At 39.4% G+C, this 27,776-nt stretch overlaps 1 protein-coding gene across 1 annotated transcript in view; it reads right to left on the bottom strand.

Annotated features, from left to right (window-relative positions):
* GPR158 (G protein-coupled receptor 158) overlaps positions 1 to 27,776 on the bottom strand; it is a 178,769-nt gene that overhangs the window by 27,009 nt on the left and 123,984 nt on the right. Inside the window, exon 6 of the mRNA XM_051612176.1 lies at positions 19,117 to 19,226. Within this exon, the coding sequence (XP_051468136.1) occupies positions 19,117 to 19,226 (110 nt within the window). The remainder of the gene's footprint in view (positions 1 to 19,116; positions 19,227 to 27,776) is intronic.

A 27,776-nucleotide genomic window follows, 5' to 3' on the forward strand; every position in this document is an offset into this window, starting at 1 on the left:
TGAACATGTATCAAAGCAGAGATAAGTGCCCAGGAGTTTCCCTCCCAAGAGCATGTTGACTCAGCAGCCGGGATCATCATTCTCCTTTCTGTACCTCTGATATATACTATTAAACTTTACCATAAAAAGAGTCAAACAGCTGCAACTTGAGATCAAATTCCCTTAGCAAACACATATTGGGGAATTCACTGTCCAACCAAATGCCTGTACTTACCTCTGGGCAGACAATACTCAGTTCCCCCCACCAGCCCCGTCCTTTTCTTTTTTTTTTGTACTGTTCTATATTGGGTTGAAACAGCTATTGAATAAATGAGAGAGATTTCTCTCTGGAATATAAGAAATGGAGTTGGTGGTCTACTAATAATTCAGCAGGACAGATGATGGAGTTCCAGCACCTAGGAATCTTCTTTGGTGATACTTAACTTAAGAATATAGATTTATCTATATCCAAATTTCTAGCTGGATCCAAATCTCTTAGCAAATAAATGTTTAATTATGAGTATCAAGCAAGGCAGTTGCCAACTGGAAAGACTACTCCTTCTGTCCTATGTAACCCCAAAATGTCTGCTAGTGCCAGGCAGTGCCCTGGCAGATGCTTAGGCCACTGTTTGAGATGTATGGCCTCTGATCTAATGCAGAAGAGGAAATTTCCTCACCATCTTCTAGCTCTTCTCCCAGCTAAAACTTTTCAGCATATGCAATCCACTTTTATGTGCTGTTGTTGGATAATCAAACCATCACTTTCAGTGACATGTCATCAGCTCTGTTTACAGGCAGATCAGACAGAACACAGTAATCTGCTCTACCTGCTTTGCTGTAAGACATGACTGCCTTCAAGCAAAGCTTTGACCTACCAACAGCTACAGGCAGCATTACAGCTGATATGTAATAGCCACCCTTTCTACAGAGTAAACAGAAGGCACAGTTTAGGATCTGTGAACTGCCTGGAGATCACTGAAAGTAACTCCCAACTCTGCTAGCTGCACCACCAAGTTTGGGGAGAAGTAAGCTATATGGTCTGAGGGCTTTTGAGGGGGCCTGGCTACATATAAATGGACATAGAAAGGGCTTGGTTGCACACACTAAGAGCTGAGAGCCAAGGCAAGCCCAACAGATGGGAAGCAAAGTGATTCTGCAAGTGGATCTGAAGCATGTCCCCATGGAGAGACAGAGCATGCTGGTTCACGGGACTGGCTGGGATCACCAACCTGGAAACAGCAAGCAAAGTATGTAGCTGCTGCTGTAGAAGTTACATCCTGAGATGTAATGTGTAATCTTAGAAAATAAATAAAACCATACTAAATTTCATGACATCAATAATCTCTCCTGTGAACAGAAAACATAGCCCCCAAACCATGAGCTGACTGCGTAAGTTGAAGAAACTACAACTGAAGGGTCTTGCTTCGACAGCAATGACCTGGCACGATTTGTTTATTTTTTATTTCTAACATCTGTCATTTTGCAGCTCTAAGGAGTCATCCTGTCAAGATGTTCTGTTCCAGACTGATGATTTTTATTGTGATGTGAAAGCTGCATCAGAAAGATAACAGGTCAAGCACTTATGAAGTATATTGCCCTCCTATGGTGCAGGGATTATGTCTTAGCTGTGTTTTGTGGAGTAACAGTGAACATATCATGAGCTCCTTTGAATTAGTAAACTGATGGGATTCTACTAAAAACAGTGAAAAGGTATCAACTGCACATGTATGGCATCACATCAATACAAAAGAGAGCCTACACCTCACACCTGACACACAGGCAAACACACACAGACACAAATACTGAGTGCAGGTTTTATATCCACATCAGGAAGGACGACTGAAGAAAGAAAACGTGATGTAAATTTATGAGATGTATGGCTGGAAAAGTAAGCTGTGAAGAGGAGTTAAAAATGTATTTTATCTCAGTGCCTGGTAAAAACTACCATTACTAAGAAAAGACACATGGGTCATGAGTTAATGCTAAGCTATTCATACCATAGTTTCCTAGAGTAGCTTTAATACAATATGTATAAAGGTAATTCTACAGTGCTTCAGTGAAAGTTCCGTTCCCCTTTTGGGTCAACGTATAGGAGATAAACTGTGCTGCCATAATTCCAAGAGATTGACTGAGGAAGGTGGGAGGGAAATCACAAGCTGTTCAAGGGAAGGCTCCACGTATTGAGAGGCAACAAGAGTCCAATCAGGATTGCCCCTGCAATCAGAACCACTCACCTGTTCCCATGTGAACAGCACTGGACTCTCAGTCTCATGCATATTTAATAACACGGGAAGAGCCTGAAAATATTACTTGCTTTGATGAGAATGTATTGATTTGAAGTAGCTTTTGTCTGCTGATGTGTAGGCAAGCCTGGAATGAGCATATGAAATTACTAGTTATTTCTTTGAATGCAGCCTAGATTCTGACAACTTTCATACTACACATATGCTGTATTTTCTCCTTTCACCTGCAAGTCTAAATTCCCACCTGAGGAAAGCTCAATTTCCTGGTGGACTATAGATCAAAAGCTTTCTCTGCCTGCAGCCAATTCCACGGATAGTAGCTGGAGACTTTTGACAGATGAGCTGAAGTTTGCTTTTCCCCAGTGCCTCGTCACTGCCCAGCTCGCTGCCCTGCTGCCCGCATCTGTTCCAGCTGCCTGCCAGCTCCTGTGGCAGGAGATACTGAAACTGTGTGTGTTGCTCTTCAAAGGGCTTTTGTTCATAACACCGTATCATCTAGGTAGGTGTAATCAGAAATGGCTGTTCCTCGACTGGGTTTATTCATCCTGAGTGTGTTCTAATGGATGTACCAACCACTGAGGAGCTGAGAGGTAAGAAGGCTCAACAAAGGGACTTGCCGTGTCACGTAACTAGGTTTCAGTGATGCAGACCAAGTCTCCTTATTTATGAAATCCTCATCTGCTTTGTGGTAATTATCTGTTCTCATAAACCACTTACTGCACTAATACCCCCATGAATCCTACTGAGATTAGCAGAACTACAGTGTTTCAGTGAAACATCTGACCCTCTGCTGTCAAACTCTGACCAGGCAAAGCTCTTACAGAGCACACTATGAATATGGAACCCATTAAATAAAAAGACCATCAACCTGTCCTCATAAAACAAGCAGTGACACGTCTCCTGCTAGTCAACTAGTCAGTTTCAAGGTTACATCACACAGTTGCTTCAGTGGCACCAAAATCAAGAGCTCACAATCACAGAAACCTGTGTGAGATTATAAAATTCTAATAGGGATTTTGGATCCTTGGGATAGGCACAATGCCATCTCTTTATGAGTCTGCTACCAAATGTTTAACATTAGCCATTTCAGTAATTCCCTCCTGATAGGTATGTTTAAATGACTGCATCCTTCACTCAGTAAAAATGAGGTTGGCTCCTCAGACATCTTTCTTCATAAGCAAACCAATCTTGTTGAGCTCTTCATCCAAATTTGAAGCGGCTTTGTGGCAATAACCTTAGTTCACAGACCCTTAAGACTCCTGCTGCTAGTAGTTTAGAGTGAACATTACAAACCCTTCCCCACACAAGCTTTGGCTAAGCTAATTATTCGCTTTTTAAAAATCATCAGGTGATTATTATCTTTTTGTAAATCTAAAGCCATTCAGTTATATACCTTATTAAAGGCTTTCAGAACAGGCAGTACAAAAGATCTCAAGGTCACTATTTATCAGGAAGCTTACACTGTGAAAATAAGATGCAAAAACTGCCTCCTGGTAATACTTTCCTACAACAGGTCTAGAACATTTTTAACATTTTCATTACAAAATTTGCTTCACAGAGCGCTGTGGAGTTGAACATACAAAAGCTAACTCCTGATTCCAGCTCACAACGTTTCATTTCACAAAGGCTGATGAGTAAAACCAGCAGGGACAACACAAATTCCCCTTCTTGTTAGCCCTACTCCATATGGGCACTCTCTCCTGCTGAAAACATTCACAGACAATTTCAACAACCTTTTTGAAAGTCAGAGTAATTTTCTAGTGATTTGAAATAAGGTAGCTGGTCAAAACCTTATGCCAAAGCTTGTATTTTTCTTCTTAAAATAGTCACACTACAGATAGGAAAAGTCTTGCCACAGACAAAGACCAAATCCAGGCCAAAATAAATTTGAGGGTGGTTATGTCTCTTGATTCAGAAAGATTTTCTTTCCTTTCTACTCCTTCTTAGTGCACTGGCAAGCACTGCACTTCTCACCAGAGAATGATAACACCACTTAAAAAATAAGAGTACCTTTTCAGCATGTTTTAATGTGCCCACAGAAACAAAATACCTCATCCCTTTTAAGCTAAAACAGTAGATATTCTAATCCGCTTGAATAATGTGAAAAGTGGCAGCTTTAAAAAAAAAACAACAACAAACATGTAAGATTTTCAACAGGACTGTAAGATTTTGCAATTAATGGCAGTTGTGCTACATGTTTCACCACTGTTATAAATTTAAGATATTAGATTATTAAGGTACTATGTAAGAACAATGCAAGGCTTTTCTCTGGATCAAAAAGCAGTGAACAAAAATTTAATCAACCTGGATGAATTGCAGTTCACTTTGCTACTAGTTGTTCATTGTGAGGACTGACCTATATAACCATAGCATATTTATGGAACATTAGATTTTGCTTTTTGAGAAATGAACTAATAATAGTAGTCAACAACTGAAGAAAAACAACAAAAAGCACAATTTCACAGACAAATGTCTTAACATTGAGAGATGGATGCTTCATTGTTTTCCCCTTTGTATCCCATTAGGTATGTGGTTAATATGAAATTGCAACTTAGTTCATAGGTGCTACACTGTGGATTGAACAAGATAAAAAATATTTCATATCTAATTAATTTACTAATTATTTTATTTATAATTACAAAGCAAGTTTCTATATTAAAGAATGATCTCTTTTGTCTCATTAGCTGCTTTAACAACATTAAAGACTATTAATTGTACTCTTATAATTTCATACAATTCCGCTACTGATTTACTAGAGCAGGATGTGAGATCCTACAGCTTGAAGGCCAGTTGTAGCTCTTCATTTCTCTCAGGTTGGGCAGTTACTGGCTGACATCCCTAAAAACCATTAATGAGCAGCAAAGGTGTTTGTTCGGTCTCCCAGAACTCAGCAAGAAGCTTCCCCATCCTAGCTCTAAAGCAACAAGCTCTCATCACAGAGTCTGAGTTTGAGTTTGTCACCACAGGAGCTTCAATGATCAAATTATTTCTCTGAACACTCCACTTGGAGAAGGAAATGAAAAGAAGACTAAAATTAATTTCACCTTCGTAGGCAAACTGTGTTTTCCTTAGACAGTTTCTCGTGCTGACGAGATTTTCTTGAGGAGCCTCATCTCCATGTGACATCTTGTATTAGCTGTATTTGGAAGATACTAATGATAGAATTATTTCAGAAAAGATTGGGTCAATAGACTTCTCTGATATAATTGATACTGTCCAGTCCATCAATGGACCACTGAGCAAGCTCAGGAAGAGATCTGGGAGATGGCAGTGGGTGACAGTAGACCTGGAAAAGATCCACAAGCCTTAAAGCAAAATTCCCAAGAACGAGAGAAGACTATAGAGAGCTGGAAGCAATTTCAAAATTCACTATGATCAAATCAAGACCTGCCTTACAAAGGCATGGTATACGAGTGAAGAATTAGGCAAAACCAGTGCTATTTCTAGCCTGATATAACTAGTTGCCTTGATTTTTTTCCAGTTAAAAAAATCAATTACCTTGGTTGGTCAAACAGACCCCTATTTTTCTGAGATTCCTCTTTGCTTTTTTGGATGAGGTTCCTGCAGCTCAAAGCTGTTTCTGACTGTGGGTCTAGTGGCATTGTCAGAGGAAATTCAAAAGAAGTATTTTTCAAAACAAACTGATTTAAGTGTTTTGCCTCAAAAAAATTCCAATGAAAAGAAAGAGACCGGGAGAAGTACTGTATCTGTGGAGTGCTCACTAAAGCACTATGCACAAAATCTTTGGCACTAAAGTATCTCCTCACCAATTTACTTGCAAGCAATTGTTTCCTTTTCTTCTTTGAAATGACATTCCCACACAATACTTTAAAATGGCAATCCATTATTAAAGATACAGGAAGCAAACATCAGCAATTGCAAGGATAGAAACTTCCCCCATCTTTATAAAGTGTAACACATCACCATTGTGATCACTCTTCTCTTTCTTCCATATCTTTTGTAGCGTATCTTTTTCCTTTTACTTTACTTCTGTCAAATTGTTTCAGAGCTGGGAGCTACTGTGAACTGGTAGAGAGAGGTTCATACAGCTGCTTCCACACTGGATGACCCAAAGCATGTGAACCTTTACATATCCAAATAAAGCCACAAAAATCTTCACTTTTTTTTAATCTCATCATCTTACTAAATCCTAAATTCCAGCTAAGGCTGATGAGATTTACGAAAGCAGAATTTCAAAGACTCATGCTTTTCCCTCAAATTAGTACAGCTAATATATGGAAAAAAATATTTTTCTAGTCCATATAAATTAACTATGCATAGTGCTTACATACTGGCATTTAAGGTTAGCTACCTTTTTCTAATAAAAAAAAGAGTAATTATGAACAAGAACAATCCAAATTTGCCTTTCTTGTCAACCATGAAGACACTGAGGATGAGGAATGGGGATAGGCTGGAAGTTCCAGTCTTTGATGTGTTCTCTCATTTACAGGCATGCGTAACCATGGCAGATGTCACAAAAAGAACTTGCCCTACTCTTTCACTTCCTTTAGGCGTAAGAAAAAGAGTAACCACACCCTCTGGACACAACCTCTTCTCAGATCCACAATACACACTGTACTTCAGCAGCACTCAAGAAGAGGTGCTGGATCACCAGTACCCTAATTATAAGATGTAAAGATGAGAGGCGTTAATGAATGTTGTACAGCAAACTACAGAAAGTAAGATAACTGTAACATTTATAATATTTGTTGAGAGTTTTGTGCTCACTTTCATAAAATGAATGTTAACTGCTTTATAATGTGATTGACAGGCAGCAGTGTTTTATATCAAGTCTACTGAAAATGAAGCTCTTTATCAGCATTGTGTTCTCCATTCACTTGTGGAATAAAATATTAACATTATCTCATGTTTGTGCATGCAGGTATCATGGCTAAGACCTTCATGTGTAGTTGATAGGAAAGTTTATTCTTCAGCTTGTCTGCTGAAGATAAGATTCAAACCACTTACAACAGATAAAATCAGGAACATCTCCAGCTGTCATGAGATATAGCAGTGTTACCACCAATAGAAAATGAGACCACAAAGAATGCTAACTTCTTTGGATAAAATTTCCATGTGATAAAATACTGTTATTATTAACAATATTCCTCTGCAAATGTGCGCCTGGAGTAGTTTACACTGGAGGGAATGAAAATCCTGGCAGGAGTATTAAAGCTCATCAGGCATTTGCGAAGTTCTAGTGGATCTGGTCAATTAATCCACAGAATGCCAGGGGAGCCACAGTTGAAAGGGAAGGATTAAGAAATTGCCTAACCAATTCTCCTGATCAAAGCTGCATCAAACAAGATCAGGTTATTCAGGACCCTGTACAGTCAGGGTCTGAGTTACTGGTCTATGTTAAGCACCTCCCACAGCAGGGAACAGGCCAGTTGCTGCCATGGAGGACCAGTGACCCTCTAATAGAAAAAGAAGCCCAAAATGCATGTTTAATACCAAAGGCTTTCACAGCAGCTTTGTGTTCTTCCATGCAATCCAAGCTCACAGGAGATACTTAAAATGCAGGAACAACATCACTTATACATACATGTCTACCTCACATTAGCACTTGTTTGGTATTCCTGCACCGTCATGGCACAAGCCCACTGTCTCCTCTGGGTCAGATATATGCCATCTTGGGCATGTCTAAATTTTCAGTCAAAGACACAAAAGCAGTTTATTAGCACAAAGACCCCCAATATATGTAAGTGTCATTTTGGTAAAGGAAGAACTGTAGACCAGCTGTCCAAAGCTCTCAGTATCTCTGATGGAACTATGGGTTCTGGGCAAAGATAAACAAATACCAGAATGCACATAAGAGAAACAGCAAACACAGGAACAAAGTTCTAAGAGAAGTCTAAACAGACAGTGACCATTACCACATTTCCCTCTAAATGAGAAAAGGATATGAAAACACATACAATGGTCAACAAGGATTTTGAGTCCAATCTCTTACCCATACCAGCAATCCTGATGGTGCAGCTGTAGAGCAGATGTGAATGCAAATCCCAATACAGAGTATAAGTTTGTTCATGGGGCTTCCAGCCCGGAGGGGGTCATTGTAGGAATCAAAGAAATTGAACTAAGCACCAGCCAATATTTCTGTGGAGGGACACTGACAAAGTTTCCTTATAAGAGACTGAGTCACAGACAAAACTGAACATAACATGTAGGGTTGCAAAACCCTACATTCTAATACACTCAAATGCTTAAATGGTCCATGTCTCTTTTTCATGGGCATAATAGGGTTTTATTCATCAGAGGCCAATGTTAGCTGATACTCATAAGAAGCCATCAATTGCTAATTCTAAAAAAGAGTTTGGCAGTCACCACCTACAAGGTTCCCAGAGTGATGCACAGGCTATTTTTTTAGGTAGCAAAGTATGATCTTCAAATTGAATAAAAGTTGGAAGAGACTTGGTCATTGCGGCCACATTCTCCAAAGTATCTGAAAAAGTGCAGAGGAGCGAAGTCCAGAGCTGGATTAAGTTAATCCGATTTCAAAGAAAAAAAAAGCTTGCCCAGTCTAAGATAGAAGGCAGACTTACTGCTGAGGAAAGATCCTGCATAAAGTAATCAAGGCTGTTACTAAGGGATGACTGGGAGAGTGTAATTCCAGCCTTTTTAGAAGTTTCAAGGCACTCAGCACTATATGGAGTTTTGTTCAAAGCCAACAAGGAAGTGATACCTGAGGTGGTTAAAATTATGTCACCAGGAATATATGATGGTCATTTAGGGACAAAGGGAAACCATAGGAGAGCTAGAAAATAACATGGTTTAATAAAAAATGACCATAAAATATAAAGTTCAATAGAGAACTTCATGAAAAAGTAAGAACAATGGCATGAAAAAGAAGATTCTAAAAGCTTCTCACATATGCTAAAACTAGAAAGACAAATCAAGCAGAAGAACAGAAGACCTCCTGCAAAAATGTAGGCACAAGTTCGTTTGGAACACCTAGAAAAAAAAAGCATAGATTTTTAGCCTTATTCAGGCAATGGTACCAAGCAATTCCATCCTTATACATGCCATCTCTCTTTTCAATAGCCTTGGTGAACCTGCTACTATACCTTGTGACATTGGCTCTCAACTGGAGACCACACATTTACGCAGTTTGAACTGAAGTGTGATTTCAGACAGGTAATGCCAATTTACATTATTCAAAACCAAACAGTAGAAAACAATGTCAGACTAATGCTGAAAAACACTTCAGAGAGAGACCCTGGTCCACGTATGGCAACAAGGCAGCATCAATAAATCCCTGACTGCTTATTTTGTAGGAGAGAAAGCTGAAAACAAGAATGCCTGCACTGGTGAAAACTGATGCCAAAGTCAGAGAGGCTTAATGGATATATAAAAAGATAGGCAAGCAGAAAAAAAGCTTAGGAAGATTTGTGGTCACAAGAGTGGCTGTCACTTCCCAACAACTTTGTCCAAACTGATGCTTGAGGCAGAGGCTGCCAACAGCACGGGCTTCACCACTAGCAATGCTGCACTCACAGAAAGTTGTAACCTCCTGTCCACATGCTCAGGAGGAACAGGTGGCATCTCCCAGCAAGAGGGAGAGATTGTTTTGCTCAAGAAGATCTCAGAAAAATAATTGATGTTGCTGTTGCAGATGCCAAATGTAGAAGATGGCTCCATCAGAATGACTATGCTGCTATTAACTGCCAGAGCACAGCAGAGGTGATGGCTGGGAAGAGACCCAGAAGCCCTTGAGTAACTCAGAGCTGCTAGCTAACTTAATTCACATGTTAGAAAAAGGCACTTAAAATTTTACACTGATTATTAACTGCTAGTGTTTTTATATTTGCTCAGAGACTCCAGCTTGAACTGTATACAATTAACTGCAGTTCCATACAAAGTCTCACCTTGTGCACATGAAAGAGGCAGGACTCAAGTAAAAAAAATCCAAACTCAGCTGCACACAAAACCAGCCAGTGCCCTGTACTGTAATACTCTGCAATAGCAAGAGTTTTAATTTTTAATTTATTTTTTGTGGTAATTTTTAATTGAAAATATCGCAGATTAGCTCTAAAAGCAATAGCTTGATAACTGAATTAATAAATACTGAAGCTTTCTTCAGGACCTCTTGTCTATGTATTCCTGAACATTAAGCAGCCAAGACAGCATTGTCTCAGCCTTTCCATTTCAGATCATGGATCTAATACATTGCACCCAGAATTCTTAGAGCACCTTGGACATCTTTCAGCAAAGCTTATGTGAGGATGACTCACCAATATACAGACAAGGCTGAAAAGTTTTACCCCTGTGTATGTTGCAGCATGGCAACACTGCATTTTATGTCACCAGTGGCTGGTACCATTGGTCGGATAAAGACCCAATTTTTCAAGAATAATTTTTAGTCTTCATAGTAATCCAGAAAACAGTAATAAATATCTGAGACTATTTGGTCTAGGTACCAGTTTTTCCAGTACTAAAGATCTGCATTATAGTAAGTGATCAGGACTAATTTCAAAGTAGCTGGTATGTCCCATTGAACAGTACAACTATAAATATGTCATTTTAGTTTATAAATATCCTCTCAAGAGACCCATACTAACATAAATGCTGTAATTTCAATTGTGTGTTAGCAAAATAAGGACCAAATCTAGGACTAACCAGTAAATGGTACAGGTTGATCAACTGTGTATCAGACCATTACATTTTTCTATACAAATTCCAGTAATTTGCACTAGTATTTAACTACAGAATAACTTCCAAGAAGTGATTCAGTCTTGATCTGAAAGCAGCAGAAAAAATTCCTCATTTCTCTTGTTAGGTTGTTCATTATCTAAGCACCCTTCTGAGGAGAATTTGTGCCAGATCACTCATTTGAATTCCTCTGGCTTTGGCTCCCAGCTATCAGATCATATTAAACCTCAGACCAATAGATTAAAGAGTCTTTTGTGACTACTTTTTCTCTCCTTGCTTGTTAATACACCACACAAGAAGTCATCTCTCAGTTTTCTTGCTGATCTAAAAAACAGATTAGGTTTCACAGCATCAAGCACTTTTCCCAGCCCTCAAATACTTTCTGAACCACATCCATCTATTGCACATCTCCTTTGAAAATGCATCTCAGGAAGAGGACATAATGCATCTGTATTAGTCTCGAAGATGTCACCTCCTGCTGTGAAATCAATTCTCTACTGATAACGTTTAAAATTCCTATTCTCCTCATTTTTTTCTCTTTAATTACTCCCTACCTATAATTTGCCTTTTGACTGTATTCAGCTGTATCTCTTCTACTCAGCCCAAGTTACCAAGCAATAGCAATTACTTTACATTACTATCCTTTCTGAAACAAAATTTGCCATTTCACCAAGCTTTGTGCTAGCCACAAATTTCATGAGTAATCGTTTTGTGCTCGGTTCTTCATTGCAAATGAAAATGCTAAATAGTATCAGGCTTACTCCTGATCCTGCACAGAAGCCCAAAGAAGCCTGCCCTCCAGCCATGATTTTTCACTGACAATCAGCATATGTGATCTGCAAATCCCTGCTTCCCCTTAACTGTGGTCAGCAGTGTGTGAGTCACATACTTAAATCCCTCTTCACATTCATCCACAAATAGCCTATAATTCACGTATTGCAGTGAAATGCCTGGCTTCTCTTCCATGCCATAATACCACCCAGCCAACAGCTGGGCAGCAGATACTCTGTTCCACTGACCAATTCTGTCCTTCCTGTGGTATCAGAAAAGAACCAGCCTCAGTCTGTAGAGCTGTAGAGCTACATTACTTATACCACAAATGCATGTGAAAATGAACACCTATCTGGAAGGAAGATGCTGCTGTATTGTACCACAGCATAAAGTTGTGCTATCTGAGGGGTCCTGGACTTAAAGGTCTTTGAGAGGATTTCTGCCAGCTCCACTTCTGAAGCCCCTCTGTTATCATGAAATCTGATGTGCAAAACCAGTCCTTTCTCCCATTATCTGCCATGGTGCTCCTGTATGCCATCAAAAGACATCTGAAAGGTCTGTGATACCTGTGGATCACTGCAGAGGGCCTTCTGAACCACTGTTGTGGTTTTTTTATAATCATGACAGCAATATAAACTAATATTAAAACACCACATACTTTCTTTATTTTGTATTCGAACTTTCCTAGCCAAATTTGGTTTATAATGATAAAGCAAAATGTGTGTTGTATTAAGGTAATTTTAAAAAGCAGCCCGTGGAACTGTACGGCTGTATCTATATTTTAATATAAATAAAATATTAATAGCAATATGGATGAAAATATTTACAGGATCACAATGCTTTAATAATTTTACATACTTTATATGCTACTGTTTTTTGCTTAGTGTTTATTAGTCCCACTTCTGCACTGAGTTCCTTTATAACAGTTTTGCTACATTTTATTAGTTTATACATATGAAAGTAGATATTTTATTCAGAAATATGAAACAGAACCATTATGTTGTCTACTCAAGGCTAGTTACTGCCTGAGAATAGCAGGGATAGAAAAGAGCTAAACAGGATTTTAATAAAATAGATTTTGTTGAAGAAAAAAAAGCCATAATAAAACAGATTGTGACTGTTATTTAATCTAGAAGAACTACCAAAATGAGAATTCCATCTGGAATGTGCATCATGGAGGAATGCTATATGGAATTTACTGAACTCTTTAACCTGCTGTCTAAGGTCCATAAAAATAAATAAACAAACTAGCAAAGGTTTGCAGCAGGACATAGAAATTAATTATACTCAGGAAATTAATTAATTAGGTTAAGACTTGCTACCAATAAAACAGATTTTTCCATGATCAGCCTAATTAGTGAAACATTGCTCCTTATGAACTCCTTACTGTATGTGCTAACGTTTTTGCAGCAAGTCCAACTCACATCCTCCCTAAACTGCATCTCCCCACCTCTCACTCTCCCCCAGCTCTTAAAAGCCTCCTTTCCTCTGCTGTTCCCTCCAGCAGCCAGGCAGGAGGCAGAGGGTGAGAGCAGCCAGCAGCAGGTGCCCCCTGACCACTCGGGACACATCAGCCATAGAGGGACCTGCTGATGCTGCAGGTTTCAGCCTTTGCTCTGTGGGAACATTCATCAGGTCAGTTTTCCCCCCCGACACTGTTCTTCACGAAGCTTTGAAAGACTTAGTGCATGCAACCTCTTCTTCACTGCTATCTTTTTTCATAAAAAAGAAGCATGAGTGATGTGAGTGTCAAATAATGCAAATGTCATAAGAATCCAGTTTTCCATGTGCTGCTTTACTTGTTTAAACAAAGGTGGGTAAACGTGCTACAAGAGGCAAAAGCAAGTGGAAGGGGACAGGGATGCCCTACTCTGACAGATGATAAACTTTTTCATAATTAAATTAATAATAAATCCACAAAATACCTGATACCTTTCTTTTTCCCCTGGGTCTCTCTCTTAGTCAAGACTAGGTACCTCACTCTCATCTGAGTCATTGCTACAAGAAAATGAAGCTGACGATGAGGTGACAGTACTACAGGAAAGCTCTTTTTTAATCCTTACAGTTTTCATGATGCCTCTGGCTCTGATATTCAAAGCAACATCATGGAGCTCTTGCATGATCACACATTAAAGAGAAGAGGCAGAACAGGGAGCTACGGCTGCAAGAGCATGAGAGAAGTGTGGAACTCCAGCAGCCCACAGCAAAATGTATATGGCTGCTAGCCCTTCTGCCAAGCTCTGGCAAATTTCTGAAGCTTCTTGAGTTAATTTTCCTCACAGAAGAGAAACGGGCAGTACAAAACAAGTATCTTCTCTGTGCAGGATGTTTATTTTCCAAAGTCCAGCTGCCCTTCTTGCCCACGCCAGAATGATAACAAGCAGTGCTTAGGCAACACTCTTCAGCCAAGGCTTCAGATGGGGTGTCTCTCCTCTTTCCAGAAAAATGTTTTCATGTCTTCATCTCTCTTTCTCTGGGGATCTGCACAGACTTGTGTGCCAGACACAGCACTTAGTGCTTCTCTGCAGGAATGACTAATGGCAGCTTTGTGTTTGCCACCATACTGCTTCTCTGCACCTGCTTGGGACAATGCAGTCAAAGACCAGGGACCATTTGAACCTCCTATCCATGGAAATTACAGAAACACGTTAAAAAGGAAACTCAAGATTACACCTTTGTTATGTAACTGCACAAAACTAACGTGATTTTTAATCTGTTTTAATTCATACACTAATACTACAAAAAACCACCTCACCCAAGAGAGGAGTACTTTGAAGTTTAGGGGTCAAATCTAACCGTGGTTGCAGCTTGACTGGTTCCAGGAGGAAAAAAGGGTAAACCATTAATTTATGGAAAGTTCCATAAATCCTTTTATGGGATGGGAAGATGAGGCAGACACATTCTCTTTCCAGGGCCTAGGGGAGACTTATAGCAAGTTTCAGCACAAAGAACCACTGAATATATGCTTTAACACACACCTATAGTGTTCGCAGCAAGTTTGTCTCAGGATGGTTGGTCTTTAGAATGGAGTTCACAGTGACAGGTCACTTGGCTTTCTTACAGCTGATGCTGTGATTTAATTAATGGAACATAATAAAGAGGAATACGTGAGCATTTGACATAAGATCACAAAAACTGGATTCACCAAATGAACAGTGCTCCATAAATATAACAAAGATCAAACCTCTCAGGTGCTAAAATATGCTGCTTCCTGGGAAGAGAACAACAAATTGTCAGAATGTTTATAGTAAGCCCCTGCTCTATGGCTTGATTAAACCATCTCTTTTCTTACCTTGGAAACAGACTCAAACATCTATTCCTGCCAGTCAAGTTATTGCAGTAAAAAACAGTTCCAAAAGGCAGTATCAGACACTCAGGACATTGCATTTCTTCAACAGCAACATCTGTCTCCAAAACAATTTCCCCCCGTTTCGTTTCCCATGGGATGAGAACCACTACACACCACATCCAGTGGCAAAATCCAACAAGTGTATACATTTATCTGAAGTTTGCTGCCACTTGCCTTTTATAAGAAAAAAGCAAATAATTTTATAGAAATAAAATCTCCCACTTTTCTAATATCCAATCTAAACCTCCCCTGGCACAACTTTAGGCCACTTCCTCTGGTCCTGTCATTACTCACCTGATGGAAGAGGCCAACTCCCGCCTCCCTACAACCTTCTTTCAGGTAGTTGTAGAGAGCAATAAGGTCTCCCCTCAGCGTCCTCTTCTCTAAACTAAACAATCCCAGTGTCCCCAGCCTCTCCTCATAGGGCTTGTTCTCCAGACCTTTCACCAGCTTGGTAGCTCTTCTTTGGACTTGCTCAAGCAGCTCTACATCCTTCCTGAAGTGGGGGGCCCAGAACTGGACACAGTACTCAAGGTGTGGCCTCACTAGTGCTGAGTACAGGGGCATGATCACCTCTCTACTCCTGCTGGCCACACTATTCCTAATGCAGGCCAGGATGCTGTTGGCCTTCCTGGCCACCTGGGCACACTGCTGGCTCACATTAAGTCGGCCATCAACCAGCACCCCCAGGTCCTTCTCCACCATGGAGCTTTCCAACCAGTCATCCCCAAGCCTGTAGCTTTGCATGGGGTTGTTGTGACCAAAGTGCAAGACCTGGCACTTGGTCTTGTTAAACCTCACACAACAGGCCTTGGCCCATCGGTCCAGTCTATCCAGGTCTCTCTGCAGAGCCTTCCCACCAATAGCTTTCTTCCATTTTATGCTTTAATACAGAAGCAATAATTCGGTATTAATCCTGAAAACAAGATAGTAGAATTTCACAAAATATTAAAAATAATAAAAATATTTATAAAATTATAAATAAATTTTTTTAAAAGCCCTGTTCATAAAATACAGGACTTGGAAAAGGAAGACAAAGAGTCTTCAGTCACAGAAGTATATTGAAAGATGCAACATCAGCAGCTTTTTTAAACACTAAAGGTTAAATTTGAACCATTGCCATTACTTTGAATTACTTTGAATAATTCAATTGTTGAGGAAAGTACTGAGTTTTACGTTCACAGCTCTACAGTTAGGCTTCTTAAATTAAGCTCATTTCCTTATCCCCATCCTCCCACCCCCATAAACATCAGGTCATTATTTAACAAGGCACAATGATTAAGAAAGAGGTAATTCAAGATGAGGCAGAAATTGACTGTGATGGGTCGTCAAAGAATGAATCTGTACCTGACTTTCCTGTTCTTTTACTCTCATTAAGCATCTGCTTTTGGCTACTTTTCTGATTTCTCCTTGACGCCTGACCCTAATGAAACCTCAAAGACCTCCTGAGGAAGTGGGGAACTTCAGCCACAAAGAAAACAAGCGTTTCCAGTGCCTTCTACTTGGCTTTGGATAACCTTCATGCTCCAGCACTACTCAAAGCACCTAGTTCATTGAGAAACAGAGCTTTAGACTTTCTTGTTATCATTAGTAGCTGTTTTTACACAATATTGGTTTTCTCATTAAACTTAGAAAAATCACAAGTTCCTTGCTAGCAATCAGTCTTTCCCCCAGGCAAGACACAGGCTACCTGCAGGAGGGAACCAGTGCTTGTAATGAGTATTTGTGTTGTCTGCAGTAAGCCAGTCTTCAACCCTGCAATGACTGTGGATTGAATTAGATCTGCCAAAAATTCCTACCAAATTTCTACTAGCATCATATTATTCTTAATTAGTGTAACTGTTGCAAATGTATATAATATATCTATATATAATTAATTCAGTTTTGCTAGGCACACTCACTGACTGAAATACTGAGTACTAAAAAAACCCCAAATATCATGAATGTAGGACATGAATGGTCAGGAAACCAGGGTGGAAAGAAAAGACAGATCCTAGACAAAGTAATTCTGGGTTACTATGAGAAATAGGTTTGGGTTTTTTTTCTTTTCATGCTTCACATGGAAATACAGCATTATTCAGGCTGAAATTACCTCGGAAGGTTGTCCAGTGCTCAAATCAGGTTTAACACTGAATCCAGACCAGGTTGTTCAGGGCTTTATCCAGTTGGGACTTGAAAACCTCTAAGTATGGAAATTCACAACCTCATGTGCAACCACCTCCACTGTTTAATTACCCTGATAGTGAAGATGTTTTACTTGTACAACGTTGACCCTGATGCTAATCTATATTATATAAAGTTGAAACCTCCCATTTCAATTTGCCATTGTCTTATGTTCTCTCAATATACATTGCTGGAAAGAGCATGGCTCCATCTTCTCAGTAAGCTCCTTGAAGGTGTCACATAGCTGCTGCTAGGTCCCTCCAGTGCCATCTCTTCTCCAGGCTAAAGAAGCCCTGTTCCCTCAATCCTACTTGCAGGGCAAGTGCTCCAAGCCCTGACCATCTTGATGGCCTTTCACTGAACTCACTCAAGTTCAATGGGAGAGTCCAAAAGTGCACACAGCATTGCAGATATGGTCTAAGACATGCTGAGTAAAGGAGAAAAATAACTTCCCTCCACCTTCTGGCTGCTGTCCTGTTGATACAGGCCAGTTTGCTGCTACACTTCATTGTTTTGTGCTGATCAAGGCTGAAGATGTAGTTAATTCTTTCTTATTCAATCTTTGTCCAGTTTGGTGAACCTGTAAGCACCGGTGCCAAGTAACACCTACCAGTTGAACGAGCAAAGCAGAAGTGCAAGATTTTCTGCCCGATTTTGCTGTCTGTCTTCACTTCATATAAATAGAAGATCAACTATCCTGTCAGGATCTTGCCTCCTCCCATCAGTAAAATCACATAACCAACCTGTTAAGAGTAGTAGAACTGCAATGACAATGTCAGTCTTCCATAGCCTTAGGCTGTTTCTCTCATGCAGGTAAAGTCACCAGTTCTGCTATATCTTCTCTATAGTGCCCTAGCTGTTATTTCTTTTGCATCAGAAATTGTTCATCCCAGAAAATACCATGAAGGTGTGGGATTTTCTGGATTAATTTAAATGCAAAGATGTGGCCAGACACAGCAGTGTGAGTTTAGCAGCCAAAGTGTACACTTGCAACAAGGGACATAAATAAAAAGGGAGCTGCAAGAAGAGACTCTATTTCAAAGGGAAAGCAGTTTTCCACCTAGAATGTGACAAGCCAATAGTGCAATATGAAACACAAGATATTCTCAGTCCTTGTTCAGTTTATGAACAAAATATCAAACCTCCTCTATCTAACATGCCAACACTGTAATGCAACTAAGATAAAAAGATGGGCAAGCCTACTTAATTCAAGATGTCCAAGTACCAACATATATATACTGCATATGCCTTCTTCAATAAAAATACTTGCAGAATTTATCAATAATTTTTTTTCACTAAAGTTAAAAGAGGAGGAAGCATTGGGATTTTATCCACTATACCCAGAAAAGGTTCCATTTCTTAAGGGGACAGTGGAAGTGGGATTTGAAGTTGGGTCTTTGAATCTTAATCTCTCAATTGCATGTGAAAGCACTGCCAACTCTGTGGAACCCAAAATTTCCCACACATCTTTGCTGGCAAGCACTGATGCTTGTGAATGTGTAGCCTGTCTGCCTGAAGAAAGCAGCCCTTGACTTCTGAGCCATAGGAAAACATTGTAAGTATGTATGCCACAGTGTATTGTTTTATTCCCCACTACTGTATCTAAACACTTGGAAAGCATCTATCTATGAACATTTCAGGAAACTTTTAAGCACTCTACGAACACTTCTGTGTGTTCCCATATTCAAGAAAAATATATTCACCTTCTGTGAAAAGGGGTTCTTGCACAATTTTACAGCTGATGTAAATATTTTTCATTAAATCCTGCCTGCATTTAGAGTTCTCCACTGGGATTAACAGCATATCATGTGAGCAGGAACAGTGAGGAGAAATACGCAGTGATTTTAAAAATCAGAAACGACACTTGATTATAAGAATATTTACAGCTCTTCCAATTGAAGTGCCCATGCAGATTGCACATGCTCCCACAGAGATGGAAATTAATAACATGTGAAATACCTGTGCAGCTTGAGCGTCACAGTTCCATAAACAGTAGCAAAGCCCAGAAGACGAACCCATCTTAGGAGAACACAGCGAAATACACTTGGCTCAAAATACAAAATGACAACCTATAGAACAGAAAGACAGAGAGAGCTTCAGTACTGCTTTAATGCGAAAGTTGTTCTTCATTCAAATGCAGAAGAGTTGCAAAACAGGACAGCAGACATACTGCAGTTCGTACTGCTGTATATTTAGATTTTCTAGTAAAGTGATGAGATGATCAGATCCACCAGCTGGCTCAGTTCTGGGCACCAACTCCTTTTGTAGAGAGCTGGCAAAAGCCCTGTGACAGACTGAGAAGTGACAACACTTTTAAGTGCAATTCCACTGACTCCTCTTAACCGACTGAAAACACGTACCCAGAGAAGAGGACAGAACAAAGACATTTTTCTTGAGCTATTCCACTAATATGCAGCTGGTGCAATTCTGGTTTGATTCTGGTATTTACTAGGTTACACTTCAAAACCACTCCTTCTAATAAACCTAGCAAAATGATAGCTGCTCATTTTTCTCTGCCAACTATTCTGCCACACTAAAAATGATTGCACTTGCCTCTCCCTGTCCAATACTTCAAAATCTCAATGTCATGTTTGACTCTTCCTTATTCTTCCCCATATATTTTCCCTAAGCGACACCGGATCCCCCAATGCATCACCACTATCTTAAGAGAAATAACCTCTTTGTTCATCTAAGGACCACAGAAAAGTTGTTCTAGCCCTTCGTTGCATCTACCAAGTAGCATGCATGAGGACAACACTCAATGAACAGTAACATAAAGCTACTTATGCATGTATAGTGTTTATAAAAGTATCATTACTAAGTAAAACGCCACCCTTCTCTGCAACAAGGCTGTTCAAACAGTGCACTCAGTCATGATCAGAACCAGGAGTCCACTTCTTTTCATTCCAACAGATGTTGTCCCTGGTGCCCCAAGGGATGATCTCATATCCCTTTCCAGTTGTGTGGCCTCACCAGGAGCCTGCTTGTCCCAGCAATTCAACTGTAATTGCCCTTATCCTACCTGCAGACCCTGCTTGGTCCAGCAAAGCTAGATCCAGTACATCCCTCCCATCTGACCAGAGCCTGGTAAAATGAACCAATGCATCGTAACAAAATAATTAGGTAATTTTGGTCTAGAGAAAAAAAGCACTTAAACATTTCAGGCCATCTGCCACAGCTTCATTCAGTCAGTAAATTCTGGCAGTAGAGGTAGTATTGTGCCTACCGACTGCCACATGGCATTATTTTCCTAAGAAAATGCTTTTCTGTGTGAGAATTCAAGCCCAGGATATTGGCCAAAAGCCCAGGACTACATCCTTTGGGTGACATAGACATATTTAGGAGAGTGGGGGCAAAAATGGCAGACATGTGGGCTGAAAGAGAGAGAAGAAGCTGCTGTGCTTTGCTGGCATGTTTGGGTTTTTTTACAGCAGAATCAAGCTATTTCTATAAAAAATTTCATTTGTTGAATCAAACCATGGAGCAAAATTTAATCTGCTTTCTTCACTGTTATTGGACTGATGTGTTTCAAGGTAGACATTATCTGGGAATACGAAAAATTCTGCATGTAGAGAAGAGAATTTGCATGCAGCAAAAGGCCCACTTCTCTTTGGAAATCAGCTGGAAAAACAAAAACCACAAACACGCATATGTAAATGTAGCAACCAGCAAGAAGTTCCTCATAAAGACCTGAATTACAGTAATGACCTCTTATCCTAATATACAGTTATACACATTCGGACAGTTGCAGCAGCAGAGCGAAGTCTGTAGCAGCAACCTGCATCCTGAGGTTTGCCAGGGAGTTGAGAACACTCTGTTTAATCTTTGATTGCTCCAAAGTAGAAAAACAATGTCAAAAAAAACCCAAACCAAAACAAAAGACTGGCATGCAGAGACTGCGAACATTGCAAAGTTGATCTGAAAGCACCATTTTTCAGATCATTGAAATGGTAAGGTCTGAAAACTTTCCAGGCACTGAATTTTCTGAACAAGGGCAACAGCTTTCTTTGCCATGAGTTCTGACACAGCAATTTTATCTGCAGTTGCTTGTTGAAATATTAAGTGCTTGTGTCTAGAAAATCTCACTGATTTGCACAGAACCATTTGTGTGAGCAGTTGAGGCATCTGGCTAGCTATCAGCCAAGAAAACACCACTTGAAATGCATATAGTTTGGGCTGGCGTGTGGCAGCTCACCAGGAAGGCTGCAGAGGCAAGGTGAAAACTCCTTGTCATTTTCCTATTTGAATGCAGACACATTTTAACTACTCCTCTGACCAGTGGTCAGTCACATCGTGGAAGTAAGACTTGATCCAAGTCTGATTCCCTCTTGAGCCTTCCTATGTTTATATGATGAATAGTTTCAATCCTCTCCCAAGAGCCAACACGTATTTCCACCTTTTCTTTCATAATCTGCATATGGTCTGGCACGGACCAAGGCTTTGGACAGCTAGAATTGCTATACATATGTTTTGCTGGCTTCTTAGGCTTTCCAGGAGGTAATTCTAAGAATATATCATTCCCATCAGGGCTCACCAGGATGTTTAGTTGACTGCCCTCTCTAAGCTTTTGTCAGCATTACATCTCTTATAATCACAGCAAATTTTAGTGACAAAATTTTAAAACTGAGTCCATTAAAACTTTAATGGATTGGAGCCAAGGGCCTGCAGAAACACTGACCTGGAAGCTGAGCACACCAAAAGATATGCTCAAGTTTTTCATTTTAGTGGAATCACATTCTTGTAAAGAATATGCATCTGGTGAAAAGTGTGGCTCCGTCTCTCACTCTAGCTAAAAGGCAAACAAAAAAAGTAGAACACAGAGGAGTTTTGGTTTTGTCTTATATCAGCCCCCTCTGTCTTCTGGCTACCAAAACCCATTTTCCCTGCTGTATTCCCAGAGGTAAGCCTTCCTTAAAGCGACAAAAAATATGCAGCAATGGGTTGCTGAGCTTCAAGCTAGGAGCGTAGGATGAGCACAGGATTCATCCATGTGCCCAGGCTGCTCTCAAGAGAATAAGGGAATCTCTCTGCAATTCTAAAAGACTTCTCTGCCCACCAAAAACTGACAATAATTACTTTTCCCTTTTTGCTTTTATAATGCGTTAGACCATGACAGCAGCATAAATCTCATTAAAAATGCTCAGAGGTTTTGCTGATGAATGTCACAAAACCTATTTCGTGTACATAAGGAAATGCAATAATGTCTGTTTTGTCAGCTCCTGAAATCCATTTAAATACTAGATATCAGCTTCTGTTCCTTAAACAGCAAAGGTCTGGGGAAAAAATATTTGGAAAACGAAGAAGGGAAGTCAGACAGTGCCTGCCCATGTACCAGTTCCTGCAGCTGAGCGTGAGGCTTCATAAACTGTGGTTCATCTCTGTCACTTGGGCAAATGCATTTAGATGTTTGCTTTTAACCTCAATGTATTTTAAGCTCTTATCACCCTTCACCAAAACGTTGTCACACTACCATTTGTGGAGTGGGAGATGAAAATACTTTCTAAGGTCACCAGCTAACTGTCAAGTATGTTTAGAGCTGAAGAATTACAGACACGGAAGAGGGACTTTGCTTGCTGACACAGCAATCAGCCAGTTCAGTGATTCAGCTGACATGATGAACAGACACACACTCTTTAAAGACAACATCTAAAGTTTATACAGGTTCCTTGCCCACTTCAGCAAATTCTTGGTATCAGGACAGGTAGGCCCATAAAAGTGCAAAGAGAACTAATGTTGAACAACTTAATATTCAAAAGCATAACACCGTCCTCACAAAAAAACCCCAAGCAAATATTGAGTTTTATAGCCTCAGTGCTGTTGTTTCTTAAAATAAACACAGCATTTAGAAAGTTTCCTGAAAACAAAAAAGAACAACAACCAACCAAACAAAAAACCCAACAACTCCCCAAACCTTATCAGATCTCTATGATGCAAACTGAGCAATACTTCTATGCAACATTAAGTTTTTTGTTGTTTTTTTTTTTTTTTTCAGATTAACTTCACTGTGCACAGTATAAGATGATTAATTTTGCCCTTCATCTTGGACACCAGACCCAGGTGAAAATGTTTCAATTAATACTGTGCAGTTCCCCAGGGTGCAGTGACTGCTATTCTGTCTGCCTAAATTAGGCATATAATTTCTGCCCAAACTGTAGGGTTCTAGTAAATCAGCCCTACTAATACGACTTCCATAAATAATCTATGGATGAAAGCAGGTACCTTGGAGAGCCTTAAAGAAGTTGAGGACTTCAGCTACTTGGCTAGAATCTTGGCCTGAAGGCTTCAAATCCACATTTCCACTGACTAAAAAGGTACTTAAACATCTACTTTAGGAAAGTTGCTTCCCTATATGTCAATTAATAACTGACATTAGGAGGACTATGTCAAACACTCTGTAGCCAGCTCTAACAATTTTGTGATGCATTTAAGGCAAGTTGTTTTTCACTTTGATTCTGAAGCCATTAAAATCACATGAATAGATAAAAAACTTATTTTCCTTTTCAATCATCAATTTTCTATCCTCCAGGCTGAGAGAGCACGGGCAATACTACAGTAGCTCAAAAGATTGTAAGTAAAAGAATAAATATTTTTTAAATAGATGGAACTGGCAGTGCTACAAAGCCTAAATGTGAAAAATTTTGAGCAGGACCTTATCTCAAGAAATCTCAGTGTTTACCTTCTAACTCTTCTTTTTGCCCTCAGTTATGGAATCATAGAATGTTTTGAGTTGGAAGGGACCTTTAAAGATCATGTAGTTCTCAGTGTCATGGGCAGGGATATTATCCATGTTAAGATAGATGGAAGTGAGACAGAGTTTAGAATTTGAGCATCAGATTGATGTGGTTATGAATTCAAGGTGAAAGTCACATACTTAATAAAAAAGCAATGCAAAAATATTAAATTTTTTCTCGTTAAAATTTTGGTCAGTTAACCCAAAAAGCTTTACAGGAAAATTATCTACTGTTTTATTTAACTTCAGAATTTGCTGCAAGTACTCTGCACAGTTCAATGCAGGACACGACGCAGTCATTTAAGATAATGCCTTTTGGGCTAATTCCATTAACAAGCATCTAGGAGATAGTGTGAAGAGATCCATCCGATCTGTTCCACTGTCCAACACCATCTGCCCTTGCCTGACTGCAATAGCTGTCTTGGGCTGTCTCTAGGCAATTCTGCTGTGAAACAAACCCTCAGACGCTTCCTCTCGCTATCCCACTGTGCTTGGAGATGGACACTCTCCTTTCTTCTGCCATGTTTCAGCAGTTTCTTTCAACACATAAAATATCCTCCAGGGTAACCTAGTATATCAAGTCACCTATTAATGCTTTGATCCTAATACTGAGCAGGGATTTCCCGCAGCAGAGGTGCTGTTTGCAGTGTTAGCTCAGCTTGCCATCCACACTCATAACAGTCTGGCACTATGCTTTCTAGAAAAGGGACCAATCCACGTGTATGTGGGCACACTGCCATTGGAACAGATGGGCATGAATGAAGGCATTCATGAGCCTGTGTACACGACGGGCACCACATAACCACTGTTCAAAACATGATTCATAGCTCAGAGCACCTGCTTAAATATTAGTAAATGCACAACTCATTATCCAATCTTGGACTACCAACAAATAGTTCAGGTGCAACTACACAAAACATTGTACAGATATGATAACAGCTGAATACATACTTAGGCTAATTACATAAGAACACTTCCTTCCATCTACATCCCATTTTTTTAAACCACATGTGCTTTTTAAGCCATAACATTTTAGTCTAATAGGCCTATGGACAAACAGTACCATCAAACCCTGTTACCCTTGCAAATCTCTCCACTTTAAAGCAGAGTTGTGCTGGATCATTAGCTCAATGTCTCTATAAAGCATACAGTAGCTGCAGGAAACCACAGTAGGTGCTATTCTTGCCTGTAAATTGGAACGGAATCAACTCCCCAGTACACAGTGTGGGAGGCACTCTGCTGCTGGGGGCAATGCATTTCAGATAAGAAGTCAAAGTCAAAATACTTAAGATCTTTTGGGCTTCCCCATAAAAGAAGACAAGTTTTTCCTAGCCTCCCACACAAAGTCCAGCTTGAAATTTTGCCTACTGAAATCCTCTTTTTCCACCCACTAGACTTTCAACTGTAGATAGGTTTTCTCTATTGCCTGTCTTAAAACTTCTATTAAATCTGTGGCTGTGTTTCAGCAAACACATGTTTTGCCTGTAAAGACTTTGGAAGTCCATGACCCAGTATAAGTACATAACCCAGCTCTCTGTCTTCAAAAATAGCTGCAAGCATTAAAAACAGTATAGGTCACATTGATGCTCTGCACTCTTTCATTTGATATTTCTTTTTCCTAAACTTGTATACAAAGGCCTTGGATAACTTTCCAGATAAATACTGAAATGTATGTGAAAATGTGGGTTTCCTGACCAAGCAAATGGTCAAGTTTTGAGTGAAGATTATTAGACATGCTCTGCCAGCAGCAACACTAAAAGCAAGGATGAGCAGGTGACACATTCAGGGCTCCAGCCACTTGCATGCTAAGGATGAGAAGAATCACAAGTGAAACGTGGATGAGAAGCTAGGGTCCTTTATCAGTGCTTTGATTTTCATGGACTGCACTACATGAAAAAAACCTATTTCAAAATTAATAGAAGTAATTTCATCAGAATCTTTTATCTAGGCAACAGGTCCGTATGCATAGGCACACTTCAAAAGTTGTTCAAGGAGATGCAAAATTATGAAAGTGGAAAATCAAAGGAAGGTGTAAAGCCAAAATATTTTCTCACCTATTTGCTTCTTCCACCACTTAACTTTTATAATCCAAGCATTTCTTTTATCTGTTCATACACATTTTTTTCAGTGTGTTATGCCACTTGGGTAAAAGACAATAGTCAACTGAATGTCCTAGTTTACCTACTTCATATGTGAAAAAAAAAACAACACCACTTTCTTATCGGATGTGCTACTACTACCTTTTCTTAACAAAGATGAGGTCACCCAAGAAGCAGAAAGAGAACCATTTTAAGGAGCTGAAACATCTCTAATGAAAAAGATAAGACGTCTATTCAGCCCAGTCTCTTGCTAAATACTTGGCGCATTACAACAACAGGGTTAAGAATGTGCTAGTTTCATTTTATGAATAAAGAAGTGAACTGTGCAATACAATATTTTATTAAAAACAAGAAAAATCTAACAATTCATTTTAAGATTATGTCTGGGATTTTAAGAAAAAGGAACCTTTAAAAACATAAGGGTAAAGTAGTCCATGTTAAAATAAATCTTGCAAGAGCTGAAGCTTAATCAAGACATAATAGACTAAATTATTCAGAGCAACTTGCCAAGTATACTTAATGCAAGACAGATCATAAAATACTCACATAGACTTCTGCATTTCATTACAATATGGCTGTAACACCTACAAATATACAGTACAGAGAGGGGGTTTTATACAAGTATTTTAAAATAGTAACTTACACCTGGAAAACAGAAAATACGCAGCTATTTAGAGTTCCAGAAATACCTTATCTCCCAGTCTAACAAAGCCAGTGAAGTACATCAAATTTGTGAGAAAAAAATTACCCAGTGGTTTAGTTTCTTCAGGAATACCTCCTTCCTGGCTGCCTGCTCTCCCTGAACTACATGTTAGGTAGGTTCATTAGCAAAGGCAGGAATTTTATTTACACCAATTTTTATGATGCTTACTTGGAAAAGACAATAGGGACAAAGCAGGTCTTTGAAATATCCTGTTAAAACACAGCAAAGAGCAGGACACGTTACCCTCTGCAAGAAATTTTTTGTCAGTATTTATTCTGACAACCAGTAATTTAGAAAACCTCTCTCCATAAAATACCAGCTGGACTTTTCAATCCAGCCAGTGCTGATTAGTTTACTGCAGACATTACTGCTGGAACTATTGACTTTTCATTTTCAGCTTATGTACCTGTAGCAACAACAGCAGTGGGGACAAGCCAAAGGTCATGGTGTGACAAACCTCCAGAGGAAGAAGTGGGAACAATCCACCTCTTAATGTTCCCAAATCAAGCATGGAGGCCCAACTGGGAATCTGCTTTAGGTAAACTGAAGCTATTGTCCTCAGAAGAGAGGTAATTGAGTGAATTGTAAAAATGAGTGACATACTCTGATGACATATGATCCCACTGGTCTTAAAACCATATTAACTATACTAAAAAAATTATGTCATTAATATAATTAATTAATTATGCGTAATTTAAAAAGCCCAGAAGAAACCAGCCACCGCTGCAAACTCAGAATTCACTCACTTCCTAGTAGAAACTATACCAATAGGAAAAACCCCACAATTTCTCTTCCTATTGACATTCTTGTAGCTTGTGTATCACACAGATATGAACGTTGCTACCTTTCAAAAAACTATGAAGATTACATTTTTTGCTAAGAGGGCCAGTGTGCTCATAGTCTTCAGTTCTAGTAAAAATAAAATTATTTTTAATATGAATCCAAACAGGAAAAATATTTAACCAGTGTCAATGAGATATTGATAAATTATTGTGACTGAGAAATGAAATTTAGAAAAAGAAATTTCTAGATTCAAAAATTATCACACTCTTCAGAGATTTTCTCTGAGTGACATATCATGTCTAGG

The sequence above is a fragment of the Apus apus genome, chromosome 2 (genome assembly GCF_020740795.1).
Source record: "Apus apus isolate bApuApu2 chromosome 2, bApuApu2.pri.cur, whole genome shotgun sequence".
NCBI lineage: Eukaryota > Metazoa > Chordata > Aves > Apodiformes > Apodidae > Apus > Apus apus.